This window comes from Pristiophorus japonicus, chromosome 17 (assembly GCF_044704955.1).
Source record: "Pristiophorus japonicus isolate sPriJap1 chromosome 17, sPriJap1.hap1, whole genome shotgun sequence".
Classification (NCBI taxonomy): domain Eukaryota; kingdom Metazoa; phylum Chordata; class Chondrichthyes; family Pristiophoridae; genus Pristiophorus; species Pristiophorus japonicus.
Window position 1 is genome coordinate 37751745 of NC_091993.1, and position 26868 is coordinate 37778612.

The 26868-nt window shown below is 46.4% G+C and overlaps 1 protein-coding gene across 1 annotated transcript in view; it reads left to right on the plus strand.

Annotated features, from left to right (window-relative positions):
* Positions 1 to 26868, plus strand: part of LOC139228164 (ADAMTS-like protein 3) — a 616221-nt gene that overhangs the window by 366328 nt on the left and 223025 nt on the right. The window contains exon 5 of the mRNA XM_070859351.1: positions 4916 to 4961. Within this exon, the coding sequence (XP_070715452.1) occupies positions 4916 to 4961 (46 nt within the window). The remainder of the gene's footprint in view (positions 1 to 4915; positions 4962 to 26868) is intronic.

Consider the following 26868-nt stretch of genomic DNA (forward strand, 5'->3'; position numbering starts at 1 on the left):
TCATGACCGGCAATGGGATCAAACATGTCACCTCAGCCCCGTTTAAACCACCCTCCAATGGGCAGGCAGAGCAGGCAGTACAAACCATCAAACAGAGCCTTAAACGAGTCACAGAAGGCTCACTTCAAACCCGCCTGTCCCGAGTACTGCTCAGCTACCGCACGAGACCCCACTCGCTCACAGGGGTGCCCCCGGCTGAGCTACTCATGAAAAGGGCACTTAAAACCAGACTCTCGCTGGTTCACCCCAACCTGCATGATCAGGTCGAGAGCAGGCAGCAGCAACAAAATGTCAACAATGGTCGCGCCACTGTGTCACGGGAAATTGATCTGAATGACACTGTGTATGTGCTAAATTATGGACATGGTCCCAAGTGGATCGCGGGCACGGTGATAGCTAAAGAAGGGAATAGGATTTTTGTAGTCAAACTAGACGATGGACAAATTTGCAGAAAGCACCTGGACCAAACGAGACTGCGGTTCACAGACTGCCCTGAACAACCCACAGCAGACACCACCTTTTTCGAGCCCACAACACACACCCAAAGGATCAACGACACCACGCCGGACCAGGAAATCGAACCCATCATGCCCAACAGCCCAGCAAGGGTAGGCTCACCGAGCAGCCCTGCAAGGCCAACAACACGTCAGCCCAGCGAGGGCACAGCCAACACATCAGAACAGACAAATGTACCGAGACGGTCCACCAGGGAAAGAAAGGTCCCAGACCGCCTCACCTTGTAAATAGTTTTCACTTTGACTTTGGGGGGGCAGTGATGTTGTGTATCTGTAAAGCATGCACTCCCATGTTCCACCACCAGGGAGCTCATCCCCTGAAGTCCCAAGGGATCCCAACATCCCTTGGGAGCATTGTATATAAGCCGGCCCCCTAAGGCCTGTTCCTCACTCTGGAGTGTCTTATTAAAGACTGAGGTCACTGTCACTTTAACCTCCCTGTGTGCAGCCTCATCTGTGTTAGGAACACAATAAAAGGTGCTATATAAGTGTCAGTTGTTGTTGCTCCTGGGGATTCAGTTTCAGTATGTTGCTGGTTTCCCAAAGATTAGGGGCCAATAGATGTCCCTACATACAGCTTGGGAAGCAGCCACCAAAGACTGCTTGCATGCTGCATTAGCCTGCATTCACACAAGGTGAGATGAAGGGTGTCCTCTGGCGTAGCACACTCTGCCCTTCCAGAGAAGGTTTTGTATCAGTTTTGCAGGAAAAGTGGGCCCATAACCATCTTGAACGAATCAGGTCAGAAGTGGAACCACCAAACTTCTGCCCAGTCAACAAACGCGAAGAAGGGAGTCAAGGGTTTTGGGGAGCGGGCGGGGAAGTGGAGTTGAGGCCAAGATCAGATCAGCCATGATCTTACTGAATGACGGCGCAGGCTCGAGGGGCCAAATGCCCTACTCCTGCTCCTATTTCTTATGGTGTTATGCTCTTCAATTGCAGGCAGCGAATGGGTCAGGAGAGCTTGGTGGCTTTGTGTGACCACAAGACCAGTGTCCTTTTTTTTACCTTGGCGGCGAGACCAGGGAGGGATTTGAAAATAAGGATGAGAGTTTTGAAATCGAGGCGTTGCTTAACCGGAAGACAGTGTAAGTCAGTGGGCACAGGGGTGATGGGTGAACGGGACTTGGTGCGAGTTAGGACACAGGCAGCTGAGTTTTGGGTTTTATTCCAGTGCAGAAAGCTGAGCATGCTGAAGGACAGCCTGAAATAACTAAGTTGTGAGTAGGAGATGGCAGGCGGCTTTACTTGGAAACATACTGCCAGCCGCTGCAGGGCCTGCTAATGACTGAGCACCTGGAAGTAAACAGTCACATACATCCTATGAGGAGCAGCAGTCTGTTACCACACTTACTCCTCCTACTGGGGTGTCATTTCGAAGGAGTACGAGATTGGGTACTAGAGGGCACGCACCCTAGACAGTTTACTAAAGGACAGCACTGTGGGTGAAGCATTAGTTGAGCATGTACAATTCACCCTTTGGAAAACATAATGATGGCACATGATTTGAATGTAATGTTGAGACTGAGGCAAGTTCCTAAAAAAAAAAGCCCAAAGCAAAATATTGCAGATGCTGGAAATCTGAAAACCCCCCAGAAAATGTTGGAAATACTCAATAGGTAATGCAGTGTCTGTGGAGAGAGTAACAGAGTTAGCGTTTCAGGCCGATGACCTTTCATCAGAACCTGAAAAAGTTAGAGATGGCCACCCCTTTCCCACTCAGTCCCTTGTTCCAGTTCTGACGAAAGATCATCAACCTGAAATGTTAACTCCGTTTCTCTCTCCACTGATGCTGCCTGACCTGCTGGGTGTTTCCCTAAAATAGGCAAGTTCACTAAGTCAAAATGGAGGAGGAGAAGGCCACGGGTAGGCCCTCTTTCGCCATCGAGGCCGACCGCCACCATTCCCTAGACATTCCCAGGGAGCAAATGGGAAAGAAGTGGCTAAAAGCAGTCTCAGCAAATAGAGGAAAATTCAGGTCAGGGCAGCGAGGCTGCAACAGGCCTTTCCACCCTGTAATAGCCAGCCCCTAATGTCAAAGGTTGAACCATTAAATCTATAATTTGCCCATTTTATATGGCGAGCAACAGTGAGAGAGAAGTGACCTCTCCAAATGGTCAATTATCTGTTGGAGGAAGTATTACCCATTTTCATGGAATTATAGGTTTAATAAACGCCTTGCATGCTTTTAGAGAGACATCACATGAGGTAGGAGGTTTTAGATCCAAAAATTAATGAGATCCAGCCGGTACGATCCATCCTGTGCTTTACTCTCACCTGCTAAATAACACCGCAAAATTGTCGTTAAGCAAGTCTCTGACAATGTTTGCCAGACAACAAACCAACATTCATTGGGCCCATCTTTGGCCATGACTTGCATCAATTTTTTTGGAGTAAGTTGTTTTTTCTGGCATAAGTTTAAAAAATGCCATTTCCCCCCCAAAATTTGCTCCAGAGTAAGTCAGTTAGGTCCGTTTTTTTTTAGATCAGTATTTTTTTCAAAAGGGACCATTCACAGACACTTACGCCGGTTTTGGCCATTTATGCCACTTTGGCCAGCTAAAACTTACTCCAAATCGACTTAGGTCAGCGTATGTGGCCAGCTCTGAAAAACATTGCGGGCAGTGAAGAAAAAGCAGCGCACATTCGGCAGACATTAGGGCAGGGTTAGGGGAGGGAAGGGAACTGGAAAGGACCTCAAACTAAACAACCAAGCACCAAACATTGCAAGGAAAAGCTCAAACAATTAAAATACTAATAAAAAATGAAGTAAATCCTACCACAATGTCACCGCGGGGGGGGGGGGGGCGCTATGCAGAGTGACTGGAGAAATGCGAGCTGTTGGCCGCGATGTCGGCGGGGGTAGCCAGAGAGAGAGAGAGAGAGAGAGAGAGATGCTGGTATATAAAACACTATTTCTCTCCCCCCACCGCCGCCCCTATCAAAATTCTCAAGCACAACCAATAAATAAAAAGTAAAACCGAATCCTCCCTCGGCCCGGGAAGTTAGGAGCCAGCCGGCCGGTGCGGGAGGCCACTCGGCCGGGGATAGGGTGCGGTGAGATCGGGGCGTCCCTTCGACCGGGGGATAGGGTCTGCGAGCATCGGATCCCTGCTCACAGCCCCCAGGACGCGCTGGGAGGACAGGAGCATGCGCGCAGACTTCACTACGCATGCGCGCAGGTTCCGGCTCTGTTTTCGGCGCTGGCCTGTTGCTCCGCGCCCCCCCTTCAGCCTCCACGCCACGCGGTGACTCCGGGGACTCGGAAGAGTGGCCAGTATAGGGCCCCTTTTTTCTGGCGCCGTTTCCAGCGGGCAAAGTTGGCGCACTTAAGGTAAGTGCGCTGAAAAAAGGGGTTGGGCAAAGTTGGGCCCAAAATGTGGGTGATATGAAAGAGATTGGAACAGATTCTCACCCTGCACACTCATGCCGCACATATAGCACTGAGTTACTTTACTGATAGTTTGTCTCTCAGCACTTCTTTCAGTGAAGCAAACTGCATCCATATTTGGTCCGAAGCTGCCCATCAGGCAAGAGATGACCCCTGCATTTACCTTGTTCTGCATTTGTTGCTGTAAGTTTGTGGTGCATTATTGCACACGTGATATAGGCTGGCTCCACAACTCCTCATTTCTAAAACTGGGGATGTGTTTAGGTAATTTAACGTTGGAAACCACTTGCATAATGAGTAACAAGAACAGTGGCTTCTAGTGTAATGGACTGACAGAAAAACAGATTATTCTTTATAATCTTGAACAGACTTGGCATTTTTTTTCAAGGGAAGTTCTTTTTTAAAAGACATAATTGCGATGGGTGTACGAGATAAAATGGGAACGAATACATTCTGTTGCACGTCCTTTAATGGCGGTTTACTACACATAATAGATTTATTAAAAAAAAACATTAGCAAGGAAGGGAATTTTATTTTGCTAGTGGACATTTGATCATGATAGTTGTAGGAAATGTTTGGGGGAAAAAAAAAGTTTTATAAGCTCAGCCTTTCAGGATTGAGTATGTTTGCTCACGCTCACTGGGATTTCAGTCAATGACTGGTTTCATTATACATAAGCCCTGGCAGGTATTTTCGACGAATGTTTTGACAGGTGAAACAAAATTTAGCTTGATTCCGACCCAGAGCGAAAGCCCTTGTCAAGAATGATTTCATTTGCTGCACTCGGCTTATGGTCTTGGCTGAAGACCCACATTTATTAGTAGTGAAGAATATTAAAAATTATTGGAGATTAGAGGACTTTGACTATGGAGCCTCCCTTTGTTGAGTCATGCGCATATGTTAAAACTACTTGATAATGGACGCTTTTGTAAAGTGTTTGACACGTGTTCGTTTAATGTTTTGAAAGACTGTACTCTACGTCATTTTTTTTTTATTTCCTGTCTCTCAGGCGCTGTGAAGGCCGGAACATTAGGTACAAAACCTGCAGCAACGTGGTAAGTACTGAATAAAATGCATCTGATTAGTAATTACACGTGAATTGCTCTACTCTTTCCTGCTGTTGTAGGTGGAGGAATTACACTGAGTGAGCTGGCTTCCTTTGCTGTGTGTTTTGTTAGTGCTCATGATGTTAGCATTTATGAATAAAATATTTTTCCGCTCTCAGACACTGAGAACAGTCTACTGATAGCTTGACGGTTTTTTGGCACCACCGAATGTGAATTATCCAATAATTTGAATTAACTAATGCTGAAGAATTAATTATTATTCGTTCATTTGAAAGAAGCAACTTTGAATTAGGAGATGGTAGACAATCACCATCAAGCTGCTTTGTTGTTGTACTCAGTCATGGTAAGGGAGGCACTCCTAGGGAATTGCATGTTTTCAGACTTTGGACACTCATGGTCAGTATCAACCACTTCTAGATCAGATATAACACGGCCAGCTTACAACTTCGCTCTCAGAAGAGCATCCTGTACAATACCAGTTTCAATTTTCCCACTTCTTACACGAGTCATCATTATGCTCGCTCTCTGTCAGTTGGCATTATAACGTTAACTTTGAGGACAGTGCTGTGGTTCAGACCTGCACCCAGAACGATTGGGTTAAGACTGTCCAGGTCCATTTTAGGTGGGACTTGTTAGCCGAAAAAAGAGATGATACTTTCATCCGACTGATCTAGGTTGGTCTGAGCCCAGATCCTAAAGCTGAAAGGACAGCGTCATTTTCTCTTCTGTAGTTTTGTAAAATCAGCACTCACATCAACAAATGTGGAACGTTTTCCACGAATGTGAGCAATTCATACCAGATTTAGTTGTTTAGGAATCTATATAGGTTGCCCTCAAACGATGGTTTATGCATAGCGACATAGCGAATGATCTAGTACTTGGTCAAATCATGATTTTGTGTAGTCTGAGTGTGGCATCAAGGAACCCTATTAAAACAGATGTCAATGGGAATCAGTGGGAAAACTCTCCACTGGCTCCAGTCATACCTAGCACAAAGGAAGATGGTTGCGGTGGTTAGAGGTCAGTCATCTCAGTGCCAGGTCATCACTGCAGGAGTTCCTCAGGACAGTGACCTAGGCCCAACCATCTTCAACTGCTTCATCAATGAACTTCCCTCCATCATAAAGTCAGAAGTGGGGATGTTCGCTGATGACTGCACAGTGAGCAATGCCATTTGCAACTCTTCAGATAATGGAGCAGTCCATGCCCGCATGCAACAAGGCCTGGACAATATTCAGGCTTGGACAGATAAGTGAAAGGTAACATTCGTGCCACACAAGTATCAGGCAATGACTATCTCCAATAAGCGAGAGTCTAACCACCGCCCCTTGACAATCAACGGCATTACCATCACCAAATCCCCCACCATCAACATCCTGGGGGTCACCATTGACCAGAAACTTAACTGGACCAGCCACATAAATCATCATCATAGGCGGTCCCTCGAATGAGAATGAGTTCACAGATATTTCAATGAAGGACCCTATATTCCAGTCCTGAACGGCAGTTGAAAGGGTGGAAGATGCCTGTGCGTGGATTTTTTTTACGTGTGGTGACCGTTGCACATCAGCCACCACACGGACTTGATAGAGTTAGGCCTTTATCCAGTGGCAAGGGTTAACCAATACGGCTGGAAACCTGGTCTGCTGCATGGATCCAGTGTGCACACATATAGCAGTGTGGGCTGGCCCGTGCTGCCCCTAGGCCGTTGGCTCTTCTGGGCCCCGTACCCTCATTTGCTGCACCTCCGCCACGATCTCTCGCCGCTCCTCTGCCACAAACATTCGCCGCACCTCCGCCATGATCTCCCACCGAACCTCCGCACCAAACATTCTCTGAACCTCTGGCACGATCACCCACCGAATCTCAGTGACGATTCCTCAACGCTTCTCTGTCTCGATCACTCACTGCATCTCCACCACAACCTTCCCGTTCCTCTGCTGTACCTGGGCCCGCCACGCAAATACTGTGGTACCAAGAGCAGATCAGAGGCTAGGTATCCTGCGGTGAGTGTCTCGCCTCCTGAACCTTCCCACTATCTACAAGTCAGGAATGTGATGGAATACTCTGCACTTGCCTAGATGAGTGCAGCTCTAACAAAACTCAAGAAGTTCGACATCATCCAGGATAAAGCAGCCCGCTTGATTTGCACCCCATCCAACACCTTAAACATTCCCTCCCTTCCCACCACCAGCGCACCGTGGCTGCAGTATGTACCATCTACAAGATGCACTGCAGCAACTCGCCAAGGCTTCTTCGGCAGCACCTCCCAAACCTGAGACCTCTACCGCCTAGAGGGACAAGGGCAGCAGGCGCATGGGAGCACCATCACTTGCAAATTCCCCTCCAAGTCACACACCATCCTGACTTGGAAATATATCAGCTGTTCCTGCATCATTGCTGGGTCAAAATCCTGGAACTCCCTCCCTAACAGCATTGTGGGAGAACCTTCACCACATGGACTGCAGCGGTTCAAGAAGGCGGCTCACCACCACCTTCTCAAGGGCATTTAGGGATGGCAATAAATGCTGGCCTTGCCAGCGACGCCCACAACCCGTGAACAAATAAAAAAACACAATCATGATGGAAATTATCCAAAGGGGTAAGCAGCACAAGTTTTAAAGCCAATACTGTTTTGTTGTCTACAGCTGTTTGGACTGTGAGGCAATAACAGTTTGCTCTGCCCCACCACTGGGGTATACTGTTGTTTCTGTGAGGCCTTTATTCAGGCTCCACCTCATATATCTTCCCATAGGAGTACAGAGAACCACATAATACTAACAAGCGAATTATTGCTCCCATGGTGAGGATGAAATGACCACTCTGACAGCCTTGAAATTATGGCCTGTAAATATTAGTGCATCGATGCTGCATAAACTTTCTTTGTTTGCTATTTTAACCGTGCCTTTAATCCATTGAACATCTCCATTTAAATTAGCAGAAAAAGGAATTTTTTACCAATGTGTTAAATGTTTGTATGCTAACAATTCCACAGCATTATTTCAAGGCCTAAGGCTTGATTTTCTGATCGGGCCTACCCAATTTACGGGCCTAAATCAGGTGGCCCTGATCAGAAAATTGGTTGCATTACCCGGGATCTCTACTATTTTGTGCCTGCCCATTTCCTGCCATCATTTGCAGTGAGCACAAGCACATATTCAGATATATATAATCGAGGGAAAAGTGATACCATGCGTCCCATTTCCTCTCATTTACCACTTAGTTGCCCTTCTGCTGTATAAAATGAGTATCCAGGGCAAACAGACCTACAGCTTCTCCCATCGCAGGTGGATAAGGTCACAACTATTTATCACTATTATATTATAGGGGGCTTCCAGCCAACCAATGTAGAATCCTGAACAATGAAATCTGGTTTGAACTTCCTGGTGCAACAGAGAGAGAGGGGGTGGGTGGGGGGGGATATTGAGTGCCCAAAAATTTGGCAGATGGAGTATAATGTGGGAAACTGTGAGGTTATCCACTTTGGTAGGAAAAATAAAAAAGCGAATTATTATTTAAATGGCGAGAGATTATAAAATGCAGTGGTACAGAGCGATCTGGGGGCCCTTGTACATGAAACACAAAAAATGAGCATGCAGGTACAGCAAGTAATTACGAAGGCAAATGGAATGTTGGCCTTTATTGCAAGGGGGATGGAGTATAAAAGTAGGGAAGTCCTGCTACAACTGTACAGGGTATTAGTGAGGCCACACCTGGAGTACTATGTGCAGTTTTGGTCTCCTTATTTAAGGAAGGACATACTTGCATTGGAGGCAGATCAGAGAAGGTTCACTAGGTGGATTCCTGAGATGAAGGGGTTGTCATATGAAGAAAGGTTGAGCAGGTTGGGCCTATACTCATTGGGGTTTAGAAGAATGAGAGGTGATCTTATTGAGACATAAGATTCTGAGGAGGTTTGACAGGGTAGATGAAGATGTTTCCCCTCGTGGGAGAATCTAGAACTAGGGGCCATAGTTTCAGAATAAGGGGTCGCCCATTTAAAACGGAAATGAGGAGGAATTTCTTCTCTGAGAGTCGTGAATCTGTGGAATTCTCTATCCCAGAGAGCTGTGGAGGCTGGATCATTGAATATATTTAAGGTGGAGGTAGACAGATTTTTGAACGATAAGGGAGTCGAGGGTTATGGGGAGCGGACAGGGAAGTGGAGTTGAGGCCAGGATCAAGATCAGCCATGATCTTATTGAATGATGGTGCAGGCTCGAGGGGCCCAAATGGCCTACTCCTGCTCCTGTTTCTTATGTTATGTTCTTACATGTGAGCCATAAGCTTTTGAGAAATCTATATCAGCGATAGGGGTACAACTTTAAGAAGTTATATAAAATGTCGGAATGACCAAGGCAAGGTTGTATATCTTTCGGAAATCGTTGATGCTAATTGCCTTTAATCAGGAATGACTCCAAGCCTGTAAAGATAAAATAGTTCAGTTGGGGAGCGAAAGAAGAAAGAAAAACTTGCATTTATATAACGCCTTTCACAACCACTAGACGTCTCAAAGTGCTTTACAGCCAATGAAGTACTTTTTGAAGTGTCGTCACTGTTGTAATGTGGGAAACGCAGCAGCCAATTTGTGCACAGCAAGCTTCCACAAACAGCAATGTGATAATGACCAGATAATTTTTTTTTAATGTTGATTGAGGGATAAATATTGGCTAAGACACCAGGAAAAACTCCCCTGCTCTTTCTTCGAAATAGTGCCATGGGATCTTTTATGTCCACTTGAGAGAACAGACGGGGCCTCGATTTAACGTCTCATCTGAAAGACGGCACCTGCAACAATGCAGCACTCCCTCAGCACTGCACTGGAGTGTAAGCCTAGATTTTTTTTGTGCTCAATTCTCTGGAGTGGGACTTGAACCCACCCCCCCACCTTCTGTATCAGAGGCGAGAGTGCTACCCACTGGGCCACAGCTGACACTAAGAGGACTTTGGAGAGGATGGAACTGAGAGTGAGAAAGTGAAGGCTGGAAAAGTAATCCCTGTTACTGTCTTGTTCATCGCTGCACTTAAAGACACAGCTGCCGCAGCTGAATAAACCTCAGCTATTTTGAATGTGCCTATTGGACCACTGGGGCCTCAGCCTGCTTCAGGTTGTTACACTTGGTACATGGAAAACTATGACGACATCAGCAATATTTATCAATCAGCTGTGCACAATGCACGTTACGGATGCATTGTTTGCTGGAACAAGCAATTTCATCTTATTCCCCATGGGCAATCAGCTGCAAATTACAGAGCAGCCAAATTGTTGAGGATTGCACATGTACTGAAACAGGAGACACCCCCATAAAGTAGGTATTGTACCACACCGACCCAGGAAAGTGACAGTGATACTGCTACTGCCAAACAAGCTGTGCATTGAGGGACAGGATGACTTGCTTCCACGCCATAAAGGGATGAGTTCACAGGTGTTTCAATGAAGGACCTAATATTCTAGATCCCGAACTACATCCTGAAGGGTGGAAGATGCCTGTGCGTGGATTTTTTTAACGTGTGGTGGCCGTTGCACACCAGCCACCACACGGGCTTGACAGAGCTAGGTCTTGGTCCAGTGGCAAGGGCTAACCAAGGTGACTGGAGACCAGCTCTGCTGCACAGACCTAGTGCGCGCACTTATCGCAGTGTAGGCTGGCCCAGGCTGCCCCTGGGCCCTCGGCTCTCCTGGCCCTATATGCTCCCCTTCTCAGTCATACAACCTACGTCAGCAGGAAAAAAATTCCCCTCCCTCAATGCAGAGCTTGTTTGTCACTTTCCTGGGTGAGTGTGGTACAATACCTACTTTATGGGGGTGTCTCCTGTTTCAGTAAGTTTTGATCCAGAAAGGCAATTCTTTGTGACCTCTAGGAGTGCTCATGTTTGTACCCTGCAGCTATGACCGACATTTGTGTGGTTTATCACGATATGAGCTAATCACTGGTAGAATGAAGTCCATTGTACCTGTGCTCAGAACAATAATTCAGCTTACCATTGATACTCTGAAGAAATGCTTCAGGCGCCTGGATCAATCTGTAATTAACATTAAGCATTTTTATTGGTTAGATTATTTATACAATGCTTTTTTGCTGAGCAGAAAGATATAAGAACCACAGAGTAGTGATAAGTGGGGACTTCAATTTTTCAAATATAGATTGGGGAAAAATACAGTGTAAAGGACGAGGAAGGAATCCCTGAAATGTGTACAGGAGAACTTTATTGATCAGTGCGTTTCCAGCCCAGTGAGGAAGGGAGCAGTGCTGGATTTACTTCTGGAGAATGAAATGGTACAAATGGAGCCTATTTCTGTGGGAAAATATTTGGGAAATAATGATCACACTATCATAAGAACATTCGGCCCCTCGAGCCTGCTTTGCCATTCAATAAGATCATGACTGATCTTCTACCTCAACTCCACTTGTCTGCACTATCTCCGTATCCCTTGATTCCCATAATATCCAAACATCTATTGATTTCTGTCTTGAATATACTCAAAGACTGAGCCTCCACAGCCCTCTGCAGTAGAGAATTCCAAAGATTCACAACCCTCTGAGTGAAGAAGTTTCTCCTCATCTCAGTCCTAAATGGCCGACCCCTTATTCTGAGACTGTGATCCCTGGTTCTAGACTCCCCAGCCAGAGGAAATCTTCCTCCCTGCGCAGCCCTATAAGAATCTTGTGTTTCAAGGAGATCATCTCTCATTTTTCTAAACGCTAAAGAATATAGGCCTAGTCTAGCACGAGTCCGGGAGGCCTATAAAGGTCCAGCAGGCGTGAGGAGGCAGGAGCTCATAGCAACGCGAGTCCGGGGAGTTCGGGAGGCCTATAAAGGCCCAGCAGGTGTGAGGAGGCGGGAGCTCGGAGCAGCGTGAGTCCGGGGAGTTCGGGGGGCCTATAAAGGCCAGCTGGTGTGAGGAGGCGGGAGCTTGGAGCAGCGCAAGTCCGGGGAGTTCGGGAGGCTTATAAAGGCCCAGCAGGCGTGAGGAGGCAGGAGCTCGGAGCAGCGTGAGTCCGGGGAGTTCGGGGGGCCTATAAAGGCCAGCTGGTGTGGCTGCAGCAGGGAAAGAAGGAAAAAAAGAAGTAGAAAGAAATCGAAAGGTGACGTCACAGCCAAGGGGGTAAGTGATTGGCTGGTGATTGGTAACTAGTTTTTATTTTTCTTTTCTTTATCAGTAAGTAACCTTTTAGCATTGTTGTTGCCAAATTAAGTTTATCTAGGGGTTAAGTCATGGCAGGAGAGCTCGGACACGTGTTATGCTCCTCCTGTACTACTTGGGAAGTCAGGGACGCTCCCGGTGTCCCTGACGACTACGTGTGCGGGAAGTGTATCCGGCTGCAGGCCTGACGGACCGCATTGCGGCGCTGGAGCTGCGGGTGGATTCACTCTGGAGCATGCACAAATAACTGTCATTGTAACCCATGTATAAACTGATGTAAGTTGTACACCGTGAGAACATAGACCACTAGGTGGTGAACTTGTGGAAGACACTCCTAACCTGGACTTTCAGGTATAAAAGGGGAAGCTCCACCCACCTTCTTCACTTCAGTGCTGGCTAATAAAGATTACTGGTCACAGGGTGATCTTCTCTCAAGTATGGGCCTCGTGTGCATTTATACTGAATAGTAAGGACATATTATTGGCGACGAGAAACTGGGATTTAAACCACGCGAGCATGGCCACTAGCAGCACAGATGAGAGGTACTGTGTTGGTGATGATTGGGATGATTTTATTGAGAGACTACAGCAACGTTTCGTCACTAAGGAATGGCTGGGACGGGATTCGGCCGACAAACGCAAGGCTCATCTCCTGACAGTTTGTCGATCCAGAATGTACTCCCTGATAAAGGACCTTCTCACGCCAGAGAAGCCGGTGGACAAGACTTTTGAAGAGCTCAGTAAGTTGAACGGGGAACACTTTAAACCGGCGAGCAGCATGCACATGGCGAGACAGCGGTTTTACACGCACTGGCGGCAAGAAGGGCAAAACGTTTCAGACTTCATGGCAGACCTCCGGCGACTGGTGAGCCTATGTAAGTTCCCAGATGCATGCAGAGCGGAGATGCTGCGAGACTTTTTTATTGAGGGCATCGGGCACGCTGGGGTTTTCAAGAAACTGATTGAGACCAAAGACTTGACACTGGAAACGGCGGCTTCGATGGCCCAGACATTTATCTCGGGAGGAAGAGCCCAGAATGATGTTTGACAAAAATCTTGGTTTAAATGCAGCAAATGGACAGGGAGTCAACATTGTTAATGCGACACACAGTTCTCCAGGCAGACAGGGGCAATCGGACATGCCCGAGCATGTAGTCGAACCCAAAGGGGGAATTCAACAGAGACAATGGCTAGCTGAACGGTGATTCATGCCATTGCAATGGACAATGCGGCCAGTTATGGGGCCATCAACACCTGTCAATGGTGCGCTTAAGGACAGTTACAGAGACAGTCAGAGATGATCGACTGGTAATGGACCTTTTGTTTCCAACAACGGCTCATGTTGGAGGTGTGGAGGCAAACACACAGCCAGAGCTTGCAGGTATCAGCAATATACCTGCAGAAACTGCAATGTCAGCGGTCACTTGGCACGTATGTGCAGGAAGCCTGCAGCCACGTTGATGTACGAGGAGGACGGGCCCAATGTAAGCCCTACGAGGCCAAATGGACATTGGGGGAAATCGCTGGAAGCTGAAGTTCAGTGAGTTCATGTGGAGCACATATACAGTTCATTCACCAGGACGCCACCGATAATGATGAAAGTGCTCCTCAATGGCATCCCAGTATCAATGGAGCTAGACACAGGGGTCAGCCAGTTCCTGATGAGTATAAAACAGTTCGACAAGTTGTGGGCGTCCAAGGCCAGGAGGCCAAAATTATTGCCGATTGACGCACAGCTACGGACATATACAAAGGAGATCATTCCGGAGCTAGGCAGCACCACGGTAGTCATGACCCACAAAAATTCGGAGTGCCATATGTGATGCGGGAAAAGATAGAAGGCGAATTGGACTGCCTGCTGAGGGAAGGCATCATCTCACCAGTCGCATTTAGTGACTGGGCGAGCCCGATTGTGCCGATGCTCAAGGCGGATGGGTCGGTCAGGATATGTGGTGATTACAAGGCCACCATCAATCGGGTGTCACTCCAAGACCAGTACCCGCTACCGAGAGCGGAGGACCTCTTTGCAACGCTATCCGGTGGCAAACTTTTTTCAAAATTGGACCTGACCTCAGCTTGCATGACCCAGGAGTTGGCAAGTGAGTCGAAGAAGCTGACCACCATCACGACACACAAGGGGTTGTTTGAGTACAACAGATGTCCGTTTGGAATTCGCTCGGCCGTCACGATCTTTCAACGAAATATGGAAAGCCTCCTCAAGTCGATTCCAAGGACAGTGGTTTTTCAAGACGACATCCTCATCACGGGTTGTGATACTGAAGAACACCTCCGCAACCTGGAGGAGGTGCTACGCAGACTGGACCGGTAGGTCTGCGACTGAAAAAGGCGAAGTGCATCTTCCTAGCTCCAGACATAGAATTCCTGGGGATGAGGGTAGCAGCAGATGGGATCAGACCTACTGTGTCCAAAACAGAAGCGATCCAGAGAGCACCCAGACCCCATAACACGACGGAGCTGTGTTCGTTCCTGGGGCTGCTGAACTATTTTTGTAACTTTCTTTCCAAATTGAGCACGCTGTTAGAGCCGCTACACGTGCTCCTATGCAAAGGTCGCGAATGGGTCTGGGGGGACAGCCAGGAAAGGGCTTTTGGTAGAGCATGAAATTTTTTATGCTCCAACAATCTGTTAACGCTATATGACCCATATAGGAAACTCGTTTTAACGTGCGACATGTCGTCCTATGGGGTCGGGTGTGTGTTGCAGCATGTTAATGCCAAGGGTCAGTTGCAGCCGGTAGCTTATGCCTCCAGAATTCTGTCCCAGGCAGAACGGGGCTACGGGATGGTAGAAAAGGAAGCGCTTGAATGTAAATATGCTGTAAAAAAAAAATGCACCAGTACCTGTTTGGCAGGAAATTTGAGCTGGAGACAGATCACTAACGCCTAATGTCCCTTTTGGCCGACAACAAGGCCATAAATGCAAATGCATCGGCCCGCATAGAGGTGGGCACTCACGTTAGCCGCCTATGACTATACAATTCGGCACAGACCGGGCACTGAAAACTGCGCCGATGCACTCAGCAGGCTCCCACTAGCCACCACCGAGGGGGCTACCGAGCATGCTGCTGAGATGGTCATGGCTGTTGAAGCTTTCGAAAGCGAAGGCTCACCCGTGACAGCCCGTCAGATTAAAGTATGGACAAATAGAGACCCGCTACTGTCTTTAGTCAAGAAATGTGTCTTGAATGGGGACTGGGCAGCCACGTACGGGGCATGCCCTGAGGAATTCAAACCATTTCACAGGCGCAAGGATGAACTCTCCTTTCAGGCCGATTGCCTTCTGTGGGGAAGCCAAGTAGTCCTGCCCCAGATGGGCAGAGAGATGTTCATCAGAGAAGTCCACAATGAGCACCCGGGCATTGTCAAGATGAAGGTAATTGCCAGGTCACACGTTTGGTGGCCAGGAATAGCTGCAGACCTGGAACTGTGTTCGCAGGTGCAACACGTGTGCCCAGCTGGACGCATCCATGTGGACTACGCAGCTCCTTTTATGAGAAAAATGTTTTTGGTTGTAGTCGACGCCTACTCCAAATGGATCGAGTGTGACATTCTCAATTGAAGCACATCCTCTGCCACGTTGGAAAGTATACAGGCAATGTTCGCCGCCCATGGTCTTCTGAACGTCTTGGTCAGCGACAATGGCCCGTGATTTACAAGCATTGAATTCCAGGACTTCATGGCAGGAAATGCTATCAACCATGTCAGAATGGCACCGTTCAAGCCGGCCTCAAACGGCCAGGTGGAACGAGCAGTGCAGATAATCAAACAGGGGATGCGCAGAATCCAAGGGGGTTTCCTACAAAGCCGCTTATCACGCCTCCTGTTGGCCAATAGATCCCGACCACACTCGCTCACAGGGGTCCCACCCACAGAGCTGCTAATGAAAAGCACGCTCAAAACCAGGTTATCCCTTATACTCCCCACCATGAAAGAAATTGTTGAGAGCAAGCGCCAGTCACAATGTGACTACCATGATGGGAAAGCGAGGGCGCGATGTATTGATGTCAATGACCCTGTCTTTGTCCTCAACTACGCTGCAGGGCCTAACTGGCTCGCAGGCACTGTGATTGCCAAAGAGGAGAATAGGATTCTGGTAGTTAAACTTACCAATGGACAAATCTGCCGCAAACACGTGGATCAAACAAAAAGGAGATTCAGCAACCCCATAGAAGAAGCAGAGGAAGAACACGACGTAGAGTTCACTCCACCACATGTGACCGAATACTGGAACCAAGTGGGGGAGAGCCCAGTCACTGTGGGCAGTCCGGACAGGCCTGAGGCACCGCAAACAGCAGACACTCAGGCCAGCGCCCAACAACCGGAGCCCCAACTCAGGCGCTCTACAAGGGAGCGTAAACCACCAGAGAGACTTAACCTGTGATCCCAATAAGACTTTGGGGGGGAGGTGATGTCATGTATTTAACTGTCATTGTGACCCATGTATAAACTGACCTGAGTTGTACACCGTGAGAACATTGACTACTAGGTGGTGAACTTGTGGGAGACACTCCTAACCTGGACTTTAGGTATAAAAGGGGAAGCTCCAACCACCTCCTGCACTTCAGTGCTGGCTAATAAAGGTTACTGGTCACAGAGTGACCTTCTCTCAAGTATGGACCTCATGTGCATTTATACTGTATAGTAAGGACATATTACACGATGCTGAGAATGACGTGAATAGCACATTTAGTGAGTTGGTCTTACCGCTGGTAACTGGTACACAGCCAGATAGGGAATGGGAGACCAGTAGGAAGAGCAGTGGAAGGAAGGTAGTGCGGAGGTCCCCTGCGGTCATCCCCCTGCAAAACAGATACACCGCTTTGGGTACTGTTGGGGTGGATGACTCACTAGGGGAGGGCACCAGCAGCCAAGTTCATGGCACTGTGGGTGGCTCTGCTACACAGGAGGACAGGAAAAAGAATGGGAGAGCTGTAGTGATGGGGGATTCAATTGTAAGGGGAATAGATAGACGTTTCTGCGGCCGCAACCGAGACTCCAGGATGGTATGTTGCCTCCCTGATGCAAGGGTCAAGGATGACTCAGAGCGAGTGCAGGGCATTCTGAAAAGGGAGGGTGAACAGCCAGTTGTCGCGGTGCATATAGGTACCAATGATATCGATAAAAAAACGGGATGAGGTCCTACAAGATGAATTTAGGGAGCTAGGAGCTAAATTTAAAAAGTAGGACCTCAAAAGTAGTAATTTCAGGATTGCTACCAGTGCCATGTGCTCGTCAGAGTAGGAATCGCAGGATAGCTCAGATGAATACGTGGCTTGAGGAGTGGTGCAGAAGGGAGGGGTTCAAATTTCTGGGACATTGGAACTGGTTCTGGGGGAGGTGGGACCAATACAAACCGGACGGTCTGCACCTGGGCAGGACCAGAACCAATGTCCTAGCAGGAACGTTTGCTAGTACTGTTGGGGAAGAGTTAAACTAATATGGCAGGGGGATGGGAACCTATGCAGAGAGACAGGGGGAAGTAGAATGGGGGTTGAAGCAAAGGATAGAAAAAAGAAAAGTAAAAGTGGAGGGCAGAGAAACCTAAGGCAAAAAGCAAAAAGGGCCACATTACAGCAAAATTCTAAAGGGACAAAGTGTGTTAGAAAGACAAGCCTGAAGGCTCTGTGCCTCAAGGCGAGGAGTATTCAGAATAAGATGGACGAATTAACTGCGCAGATAGCAGTTAACGGGTATGATGTAATTGGCATCACCGAGACATGGCTCCAGGGTGACCAAGGCTGGGAATTCAACATCCAGGGGTATTCAACATTTAGGAAGGATCGACAGAAAGGAAAAGGAGGCGGGGTGGCATTGCTGTTTAAAGAGGAAATTAATGCAATAGTAAGAAAGGACATTAGCTTGGATGATGTGGAATCGGTATGGCTGGAGCTACAGAACACCAAGAGGCAGAAAACGCTAGTGGGAGTTGTGTACAGACCACCAAACAGTAGTAGTGAGGTTGGGGACAGCATCAAACAAGAAATTAGGGATACGTACAATAAAGGTACAGCAGTTATCATGGGCGTCTTTAATCTCAATATTGATTGGGCTAACCAAACTGGTAGCAATACGGTGGAGGAGGATTTCCTGGAGTGTATTAGGGATGGTTTTCTCGACCAATATGTCGAGGAACCAACCAGGGAGCTGGCCATCTAGACTGGGTGATGTGTAATGAAAAAAGACTAATTAGCAATCTTGTTGTGCGAGACTCCTTGGGAAAGAGTGACCATAACTTGGTAGAATTCTTTATTAAGATGGAGAGTGACACAGTTAATTCAGAAACTAGGGTCCTGAACTTAAGGAAAGGTAACTTCGATGGTTTGAGGCATGAATTGGCTAGAATAGACTGGCAAATGATACTTAAAATGTTGACGGTGGATAGGCAATGGCAAACATTTAAAAATCACATGGATGAACTTCAACAATTGTACATCCCTGTCTGGAGTAAAAATAAAATGGGGAAGGTGGCTCAACTGGAGTTAGATGAGGTCCTTACTACTAGGGGGATCAAGGGGTATGGCGAGAAAGCAGGAATGGGGTACTGAAGTTGAATGTTCAGCCATGAACTCATTGAATGGCGGTGCAGGCTAGAAGGGCCGAATGGCCTACTCCTGCACCTATTTTCTATGTTTCTATGTTAACTGTGGCTAACAAGGGAAATTAAGGATAGTGTTAAATCCAAGGAAGAGGCACATAAATTGGCCAAAAAACGCAGCAAACCTGAGGACTGGGAGAAATTTAGAATTCAGCAGAGGAGGACAAAGGGTTTAATTAAGAGGGGGAAAATAGAGTACGAGAAGAAGCTTGCCAGGAACATAAAAACTGTCTGCAAAAGCTTCTATAGATATGTGAAGAGAAAAATATTAGTGAAAACAAACATAGGTCCCTTGCAGTTGGATTCAGGTGAATTTATAATGGGGAACAAAGAAATGGCAGACCAATTGAACAAATACTTTGGTTCTGTCTTCACAAAGGAAGACACAAATAACCTTCCGGATATACTAGGGGACTGAGGGTCTAGTGAGAAGGAGAAACTGAAGGATATCCTTTTTAGGCGGGAAATTGTGTTCGGAAAATTGATGGGATTGAAGGCCAATAAATCTCCGGATCCTGACAGTTTGCATCCCAGAGTACTTAAGGAAGTGGCCCTAGAAATAGTGGATGCATTGGTGATCATTTTCCAACAGTCTATTGACTCTGGATCAGTTCCTATGGACTGTAGGGTAGCTAATGTAACACCACTTTTTAAAAAGGGAGGGTGAGAGAAAGCGGGTAATTATAGACCAGTTAGCCTGACATCAGTGGTGGGGAAAATGTTGGAATCAATTATTAAGGATGAAATAGCAGCGCATTTGGAAAGCAGTGACAGGATCGGTCCAAGTCAGCATGGATTTATGAAGGGGAAATCATGCTTGACAAATTTTCTGGAATTTTTTGAGGATGTAACTAGTAGAGTGGACAAGGGAGAACCAGTGGATGTGGTGTATTTGGACTTTCGAAAGACTTTCGACAAGGTCCCACACAAGAGATTGGTGTGCAAATCAAAGCACATGGTATTGGGGGTAAGATACTGATGTGGATAGAGAACTGGTTGGCAGACAAGGAGCAGAGAGTCGGGATAAATGGATCCTTTTCAGAATGGCAGGCAGTGACTAGTGGAGTGCCGCAGGGCTCAGTGCTGGGACCCCAGCTCTTTACAATATACATCAATGATTTGGATGAAGGAATTGAATGTAATATCTCCAAGTTTGCAGATGACACTATACTGGTGGTGGTGTGAGCTGTGAGGGGGATGCTAAGAGGCTGCAGGGTGACTTGGACAGGTTAGGTGAGTAGGCAAATGCATGGCAGATGCAGTATAATGTGGATGAATGTGAGGTTATCCACTTTGGGGGCAAAAACTCAAAGACAGAATATTATCTGAATGGTGGCAGGTGCAACGAGACCTGGGTGTCATGGTTCATCGATCATTGAAAGTTGGCATACAGGTACAGCAGGCGGTAAAGAAGGCAAATGGTATTTTGGCCTTCATACCTAGGGTATTTGAGTATAGGAGCAGGGAGGTCTTACTGCAGTTGTACAGGGCCTTGGTGAGGCCTCACCTGGAATATTGTTTTCAGTTTTGGTCCCCTAATCTGAGGAAGGATGTTCTTGCTATTGAGGGAGTGCAGCGAAGGTTCACCAGACTGATTCCCGAGATGGCTGGACTGACATATGAAGAGAGACTGGATCTACTGGGCCTTTATACATTGGAGTTTAGAAGGATGAGAGGGGATCTCATAGAAACATATAAGATTCTGATGGGACAGGACAGGTTATATGCAGGTAGATTGTTCCCAATGTTGGGGAAGTCCAGAACCAGGGGATACAGTCTTCGGATAAGGGGTAGGCCATTTAGGACTGAGATGAGGAGAAACTTCTTCACTCAGAGAGTTGTTAACCTGTGGAATTCTCTGCCGCAGAGAGTTGTTGACGCCAGTTCATTGGATATATTCAAGAGGGAGTTAGATATGGCCCTTATGGCTAAGGGGATCAAGGGGTATGGAGAGAAAGCAGGAAAGGGGTACTGAGGGAATGATCAGCCATGATCTTATTGAATGGTGGTGCAGGCTCGAAGGGCCGAATGGCCTACTCCTGCACCTATTTTCTATGTGTCTTTGTTTCTATGTCTCCTCAATCTCTCCTCACGGGACAATCACCCCATCCCAGCAATCAGTCTGGTGAACCTTCGTTGCACTCCCTCTATGGCAAGTATATCCTTCCTTTAGGTTTAGAGTTGTTATGGAAAGGATCAAGGAATAATCAAAGGTGAAGATACTCAACCGGCGCTTTTCAATGAGGGATCTGGCCCAGGTGGAATGGAGACAAAGATTATCAGGTGAAACAGTAAATAACAATGGGAGGCCTTGAAGGAGAAGATAGTTTGGGTATTGACAGTCCAATCAGAGGGCAAGGAAGTACATCCTAAGTTCGAGCTCCCTGGATGCCGAAAGGAATTGGGATTCAAATCAAACAAAAAAAGGAGGCTTATAGAGAAAATGCCGGAAATACTCAGCAGCTCAGGCAGCATCTGTTTTTCTGTTTTTATTTCAGATTCCAGCATCCACAGTATTTTGCTAAGGGCTTATGATAAATGTTAAGTTCATAATGCAGTCGAGAATGCAGCAGAACACAGAGAATGCAGAGGAGAACTGAACAAGGAAATAAGAGGGGAAATAAGAAGATTAGCAGGCAACACAAAGGGCTGGATTTTCGGTTGTCTAACGCCTCAGTTAACGGCCGGAGGGGGCATTAATGGGAGCGTGAGAGGTTACCGACCAGGAGCGCAGTTTTTAATGCCCTGACCGAAAAGTCATTAGAGGCTCATTGGGGGCGCAAACCAGTAGCGCCTGGCTGCTGACGGTCAGTACGATCCTGACGTATTCCTGGTGCTCAAAGGAAGGAAGGGGTATCTGTCTTCACTAAAGAAGAGGATGCTACCAATATCTCAGTAAAGGGGGAGGGGGTAGAGAAACTGGATGGGATAGAAATTGATAAAGAGGAGGTTCTTAAATGGCCAGCAGCGCTTAAAGTATAAAAGCCACCCGTCCAGATGCGATGCATTCTAGGTTGCTGAGGGAAGTAAGTGTGGAAATAGCGGAGACTTTCGTCATAATCTTCAATCTTCCTTGAGAGTGGTGCAAGAGGACTGGAGGGTTGAAAATGTTGCACCCCTGTTCAAAAAATGGGAGAGAGATGAGCAGGTAATGTCGATGGTGGGGGAACTTCCAGAGACCATAATCTGGGACAAAATTCATTGTCACTTGGAAGCACAAGGGTTGACAGACAATATGGATTTATTAAAGGCAAATCATGTCTGACAAACTTGATCAAGTTCTTCAATGAAATGGCAGAGAGGGTTCATGGAGATAGTACAGTTGATGCTTTGTATATGGACTCGCAGAAGGCATTTGATGAAATGCAACATAATAGACCTGTTAGCAAAATTGCAGCCCATGGGGTTAAAGGGGCAGTGGCAGTGTGGATACAAAATTGGCTAAGGGACAGAAAGCAGTGCGTAGCGGTGAATGGTTGTTTTTCAGACTGGAGGGAAGTGCACAGCGGTGTTCCCAAGGGATCGGTATTAGGACCATGGCTCTTTTTGAGTTGTATATTTATGACCTGGACTTTGGTATCAGGGTATAATTTCAAAGTTTGCAGATGACGCAGAGCTTGGAAATGTAGTAACTAATGAGGATAGTAGCAGATTTCAGGAGAACGTAGACAGGCTAGGGAAATGGGCTGATTAAATGTCAAACAGAGGAGTGAGAAGTGATGCATTTTGGTAGGAAAAATTAGGAAAGGTAATATAACTTAAATGGGGTACAGGAACATAGAGACCTGGGAATTCACAAACACAAATCTTTGAAAGTGGCAGGTCAAGTTGATAAGACGGTTAATAAGTAGAGGCAAAGAGCATAAAAGCAAGGAATTAACGGTAAACTTTTAGAAAACACTGGTTAGGCCTCAGCTGTATTATGGTGTTCAATTCTGGCTGATAAGTATGGAAGAACTCCACAAGACTGAGTACTGTGAGCTAAAACTGATGTGACCTTAGTCTCTTTAATACAACTCCAGAGTGCTCAAGCAGCATGGCAGACAAACTTTTATACTCCCTTGCACGAGGTGTGCAGGTGACCCTTGGGCCTCCAACAGTTGCGCCCTCTGGTGGCAAGTCTTACACAGTTATAATGTTTACATACATAACACTGACCAGCACACTTTAGGAGGGATATCAAGGCCTTGATGCAGAGGAGATTTATCAAAATGATGCCAGGGATGAGGGACTTCAGTTATGTGGAGAGACTGGAGAAGCTGAGTTTGTTCTCCTTGGGGAGACTTAATAGAGCTGTTCAAAATTATGAGGAGTTTTGATAGAGTAGATTGGGAGCAACTGTTTCCACTGGCAGGAGGGTTGGTAACCAGAGGACACGGATTTAAGATAATTGGCAAAAAATGGGGAAATGAGGAAAAATGTTTTTACGCAGCGAGTTGTTACGATCTAACCCGCATGAACCACTGACAGGGCAGTGGAAGCAGACTCAATTGTAACTTTCAAAAGGAAATTGGATATATACTTGAAAAGGGCACATTTTCAGGATTATGCGGAAAGAGCAAGGGAGTGGGACTAAATGGATAGCTCTTTCAAAGAGTCAGCATGGGTGGAATAGCAGCTTCCTGGGAAGTATGATGCTATGAGCATGCTACATGCAGAGATAGGTCAGTCACTGCTCTCTGTTTCTGCAGGTTTTATGTCATACACATTACTGTCTGGCTTATTTTAACACCTGGTGTGTGAGGTTTAATGGCTATTATGCTTGGATGGAAGCCCGTCTATCAGGTCATTGTCACAGGTCGATGAAATAAGCCATTCCATTCTATTCACTTTGGTCAGGTACAGCAGCTAGGAGATGTCTTTAAATGTCTTGTGTGGAGAAACACTCTAGGTCATTGACAACCTGAGAATGACAGTTAAATGCAAATACAACAGATGCAGTTGTCCAATGTCCTTTGTTTCAGTATATCTTCGAAAGAGATTGAGCGGTAGGCCACTTAATAGTGTAGATGAACAAAGGGACCTTGGAGTGCTTGTCCACAGATCCCTGAAAGTAGCAGGCCAGGTGGATAAGGCGGTTAAGAAGGCATACGGAATGCTTGCCTTTATTGGCCAAGGCATAGAATATAAGAGCAGAGAGGTTATGCTTAAATTGTATAATACTTTGGTTAGGCCACAGCTGGAGTTCTGCGTGCAGTTCTGGTTGCCGTATTATAGGAAGCACATGATTGCACTAGAGAGGGTGCAGAGGAGATTTACTAGGATGCTGCCTGAAATGGAGAATCTTAGCTATGAGGACAGATTGGATAGGCTGGTTTTGTTCTCATTGGAACAGAGGAGGTTGAGAGGAGACCTCATTGAGGTGCACAAAATATTGAGGGGCCTGGACATAGTGGATAGTAAGGGTCTATTTCCATTGGTGGAGGGGGCTTTTATGAGGGGGGCATAGTTTTAAGATGGTTGGTGGAAGATTTAGAGGGGATTTGAGGGGGGGCTTCTTCACGCTTCTTCTTAAGTGTTGTGGGGATCTAGAACTCGTTGCCTGGAAGAGTGGTGGATGCAGTAACCCTCACTACTTTTAAGAGATGGTTGGATGGGCACTTAAAGTGCTGTAACCTGCAGGGTTATGGACCTCGCGCTGGTAATTGGGATTAGACTAGATGACCTTGCGTTGATCGGCGCAGATATAATGGTAAGTACTACAGGGGATAGAATATGGCCAGGGTGATCTCCTGGACTAGTTTCAATCGCCTGGATGGGTCGGAGAGGAATTTTCCCAGATTTTTTTCTCCCTAAATTGGCCTGGGTTTTTAATCTGGTTTTTGTCTCTCCCAGGAGATCACATAGCTCCGGTTGGGGTGGAGTGTAGATTTTTTTGGTATAAGGGGTGTTGCAGTGGTATGGGGCAGACTGGGTGGGCTAGATGCTCTTTGCCTTTTTGTCATTGTTCATGGGTTTGTATGTAACCTTTAGGGCTGCTGACCAAGGGCCGTGCGACTCTGTCGGCTGGTGCAGACACGATGGACTGAATTGGTCTCCTTTTGCGCTGTAAATTTCTGTTTCTGTATATCTCTGTCTGACTTTATGCTAGTCTGGTCAGTTTGAAGCATGCAGCTAAATCAGTAGCTTTCATCACATAAGTGAGTGACCATATTTCAAAGATCAATTTTATGTTGAGAGGCTGTAAAGAAGTTTCTTTTTTTGTTTTGACATTTCAAAAATATTAATTACTGTAAGTATGGTGTTTGCGGAAATGCTGTTCCTTAAACTGTTTAACATTGAAAAACTTAGTCTGTTGATTTATAAGCCTGGGCTTTGGTCTGAGAGAGTGTATATTCAGTCCGCTTTACCAAAGATGAGGAGATCACATGGTAGTACATGATGTTTTCTAGTGAGGAAGAATACAGCAGCAACGATTCTCTGTTCAATCACTAGATTTCACTACATTTACTTAGATATTGGGGGACGCAAAATCCACTCATGGATATATAGTCATTGCTGCTGAATTTGACTATTATATCTAGCATAAGAACATAATATGGAATGTTGGCAATATAGTCTTGCATGGGTCTAGAGGATTATGTTAGTGTGTTGCATAGTGCACAATGTTGCCTTAAAAAGGAGACCTCTTTGTGGGTTTCTTGAAGGAGGAAGGTCCCCATGGACGGCAGAAGATCAGTGCGAGGTGCAGCCAGACCCTGAAACGAACACGGAGAGCAGACTGTTTCCAGATACAAGCGGCTTTGTGATATATTCTTTATGACATCACAAGCACACCCATACACAAGATGGCTCTACAGGAGCTTGTCATATGACTTGTCACATGATCCTTTTATTATATTTACATCAGCAGTTGCCGTACCACAGTAGTCCACTAGGGGGAGAAGTGCTCCACTAGGGGGAACTCTATATTACAGGCATTTGTGCTGCTCTTGCATACGAGACCTGCTCTTGACTGCCGTAACTCTCCAGTGCATGAATAATCATTTGTATGTCTCTCTCCGCAAAGATGCCATCCTCCACAGTCCTTCCTGTGTGTGCAACAACTCTCTTAGGTCCCTACGACAAAAATTGAGGGTTTTTTTGATTTAGCAGCTGTTCCTTTAAATCTAGTCATAGCACATAAGTGGTTTAAACAACGACTGCAGTAATGTGTGATGAGTTCAGTCTGTATATGACCTTTGTAAACGTGAGTGATCTGCCATTCAAATTCCCGTAACTTTTTTGGGTATATGTTTAAATCAACAAGTCGACTTGAAAAAAGTCAGAAACTCCTGAAAGAGAGCTCCTAAACCATTTCCTAATTTCCAAGAAGCAATTTGGATTAATAAAGACTTCCATGGCCAAGAAAGACAGAAACACCATGGGTGTTTGAAAGTTATTTACAAAGTGTTAGCTCCAGTCTTGGAGTTCTAAGCTTTTTATTATTTTGTCTACTCGAGTGTTTTTGTTAGAATGGAGGAGAGTACAGGGCAATTTTGCTAGAGGTGTTTAAAATTATAAAGGAATGGAGTTGAGTAAATAGAAACCAACTGTTTCCACTGATTGATAGGTACAGGAAGAGGAGACGTCAATATAAGATTAAATATAAGAGAGTTAGGAGAGAGCAGACAAAACTTTTTTTTAAATTAGAAGTTTGTGAGGCTGTGGAATGCATTACTGGAGCAGGGTTTGAAGCAGAGACCATGTCAACATTTAAGAACAGATTACTTAGGTAGGATAGGGGAATAAAGGAATATGGAAATGGGGGAGTGTGGGTATGTGAGATTGGGGCCACTGCCCGTGTGGAAGATCAACACCGGCATGGACTGGTCGGTTCGTTTCTCTGTTGTAGTTTCTATGTTTCTTTTGTATTCATTCCTGGGATGTGGGCATCGCTGGCCAGGCCAGCATGTATTGCCCATCCCTAATTGCCCTTGAGAAGGTGGTGGTGAGCCGCCTTCTTGAACTGCTGCAGTCCATGTGGTGAAAGTGCTCCCACAGTGCTGTTAGGGAGGGAGTTCCGGGATTTTGATCCAGCAGTGATGAAGGAACAACAATATATTTCCGAGTCAGGCTGGTGTGTGGCTTGGAGGGGAACTTACTGCCTTGTCCTTCTAGCTGGTAGAGGCCGTGGGTTTGGGAGGTGCTGTTG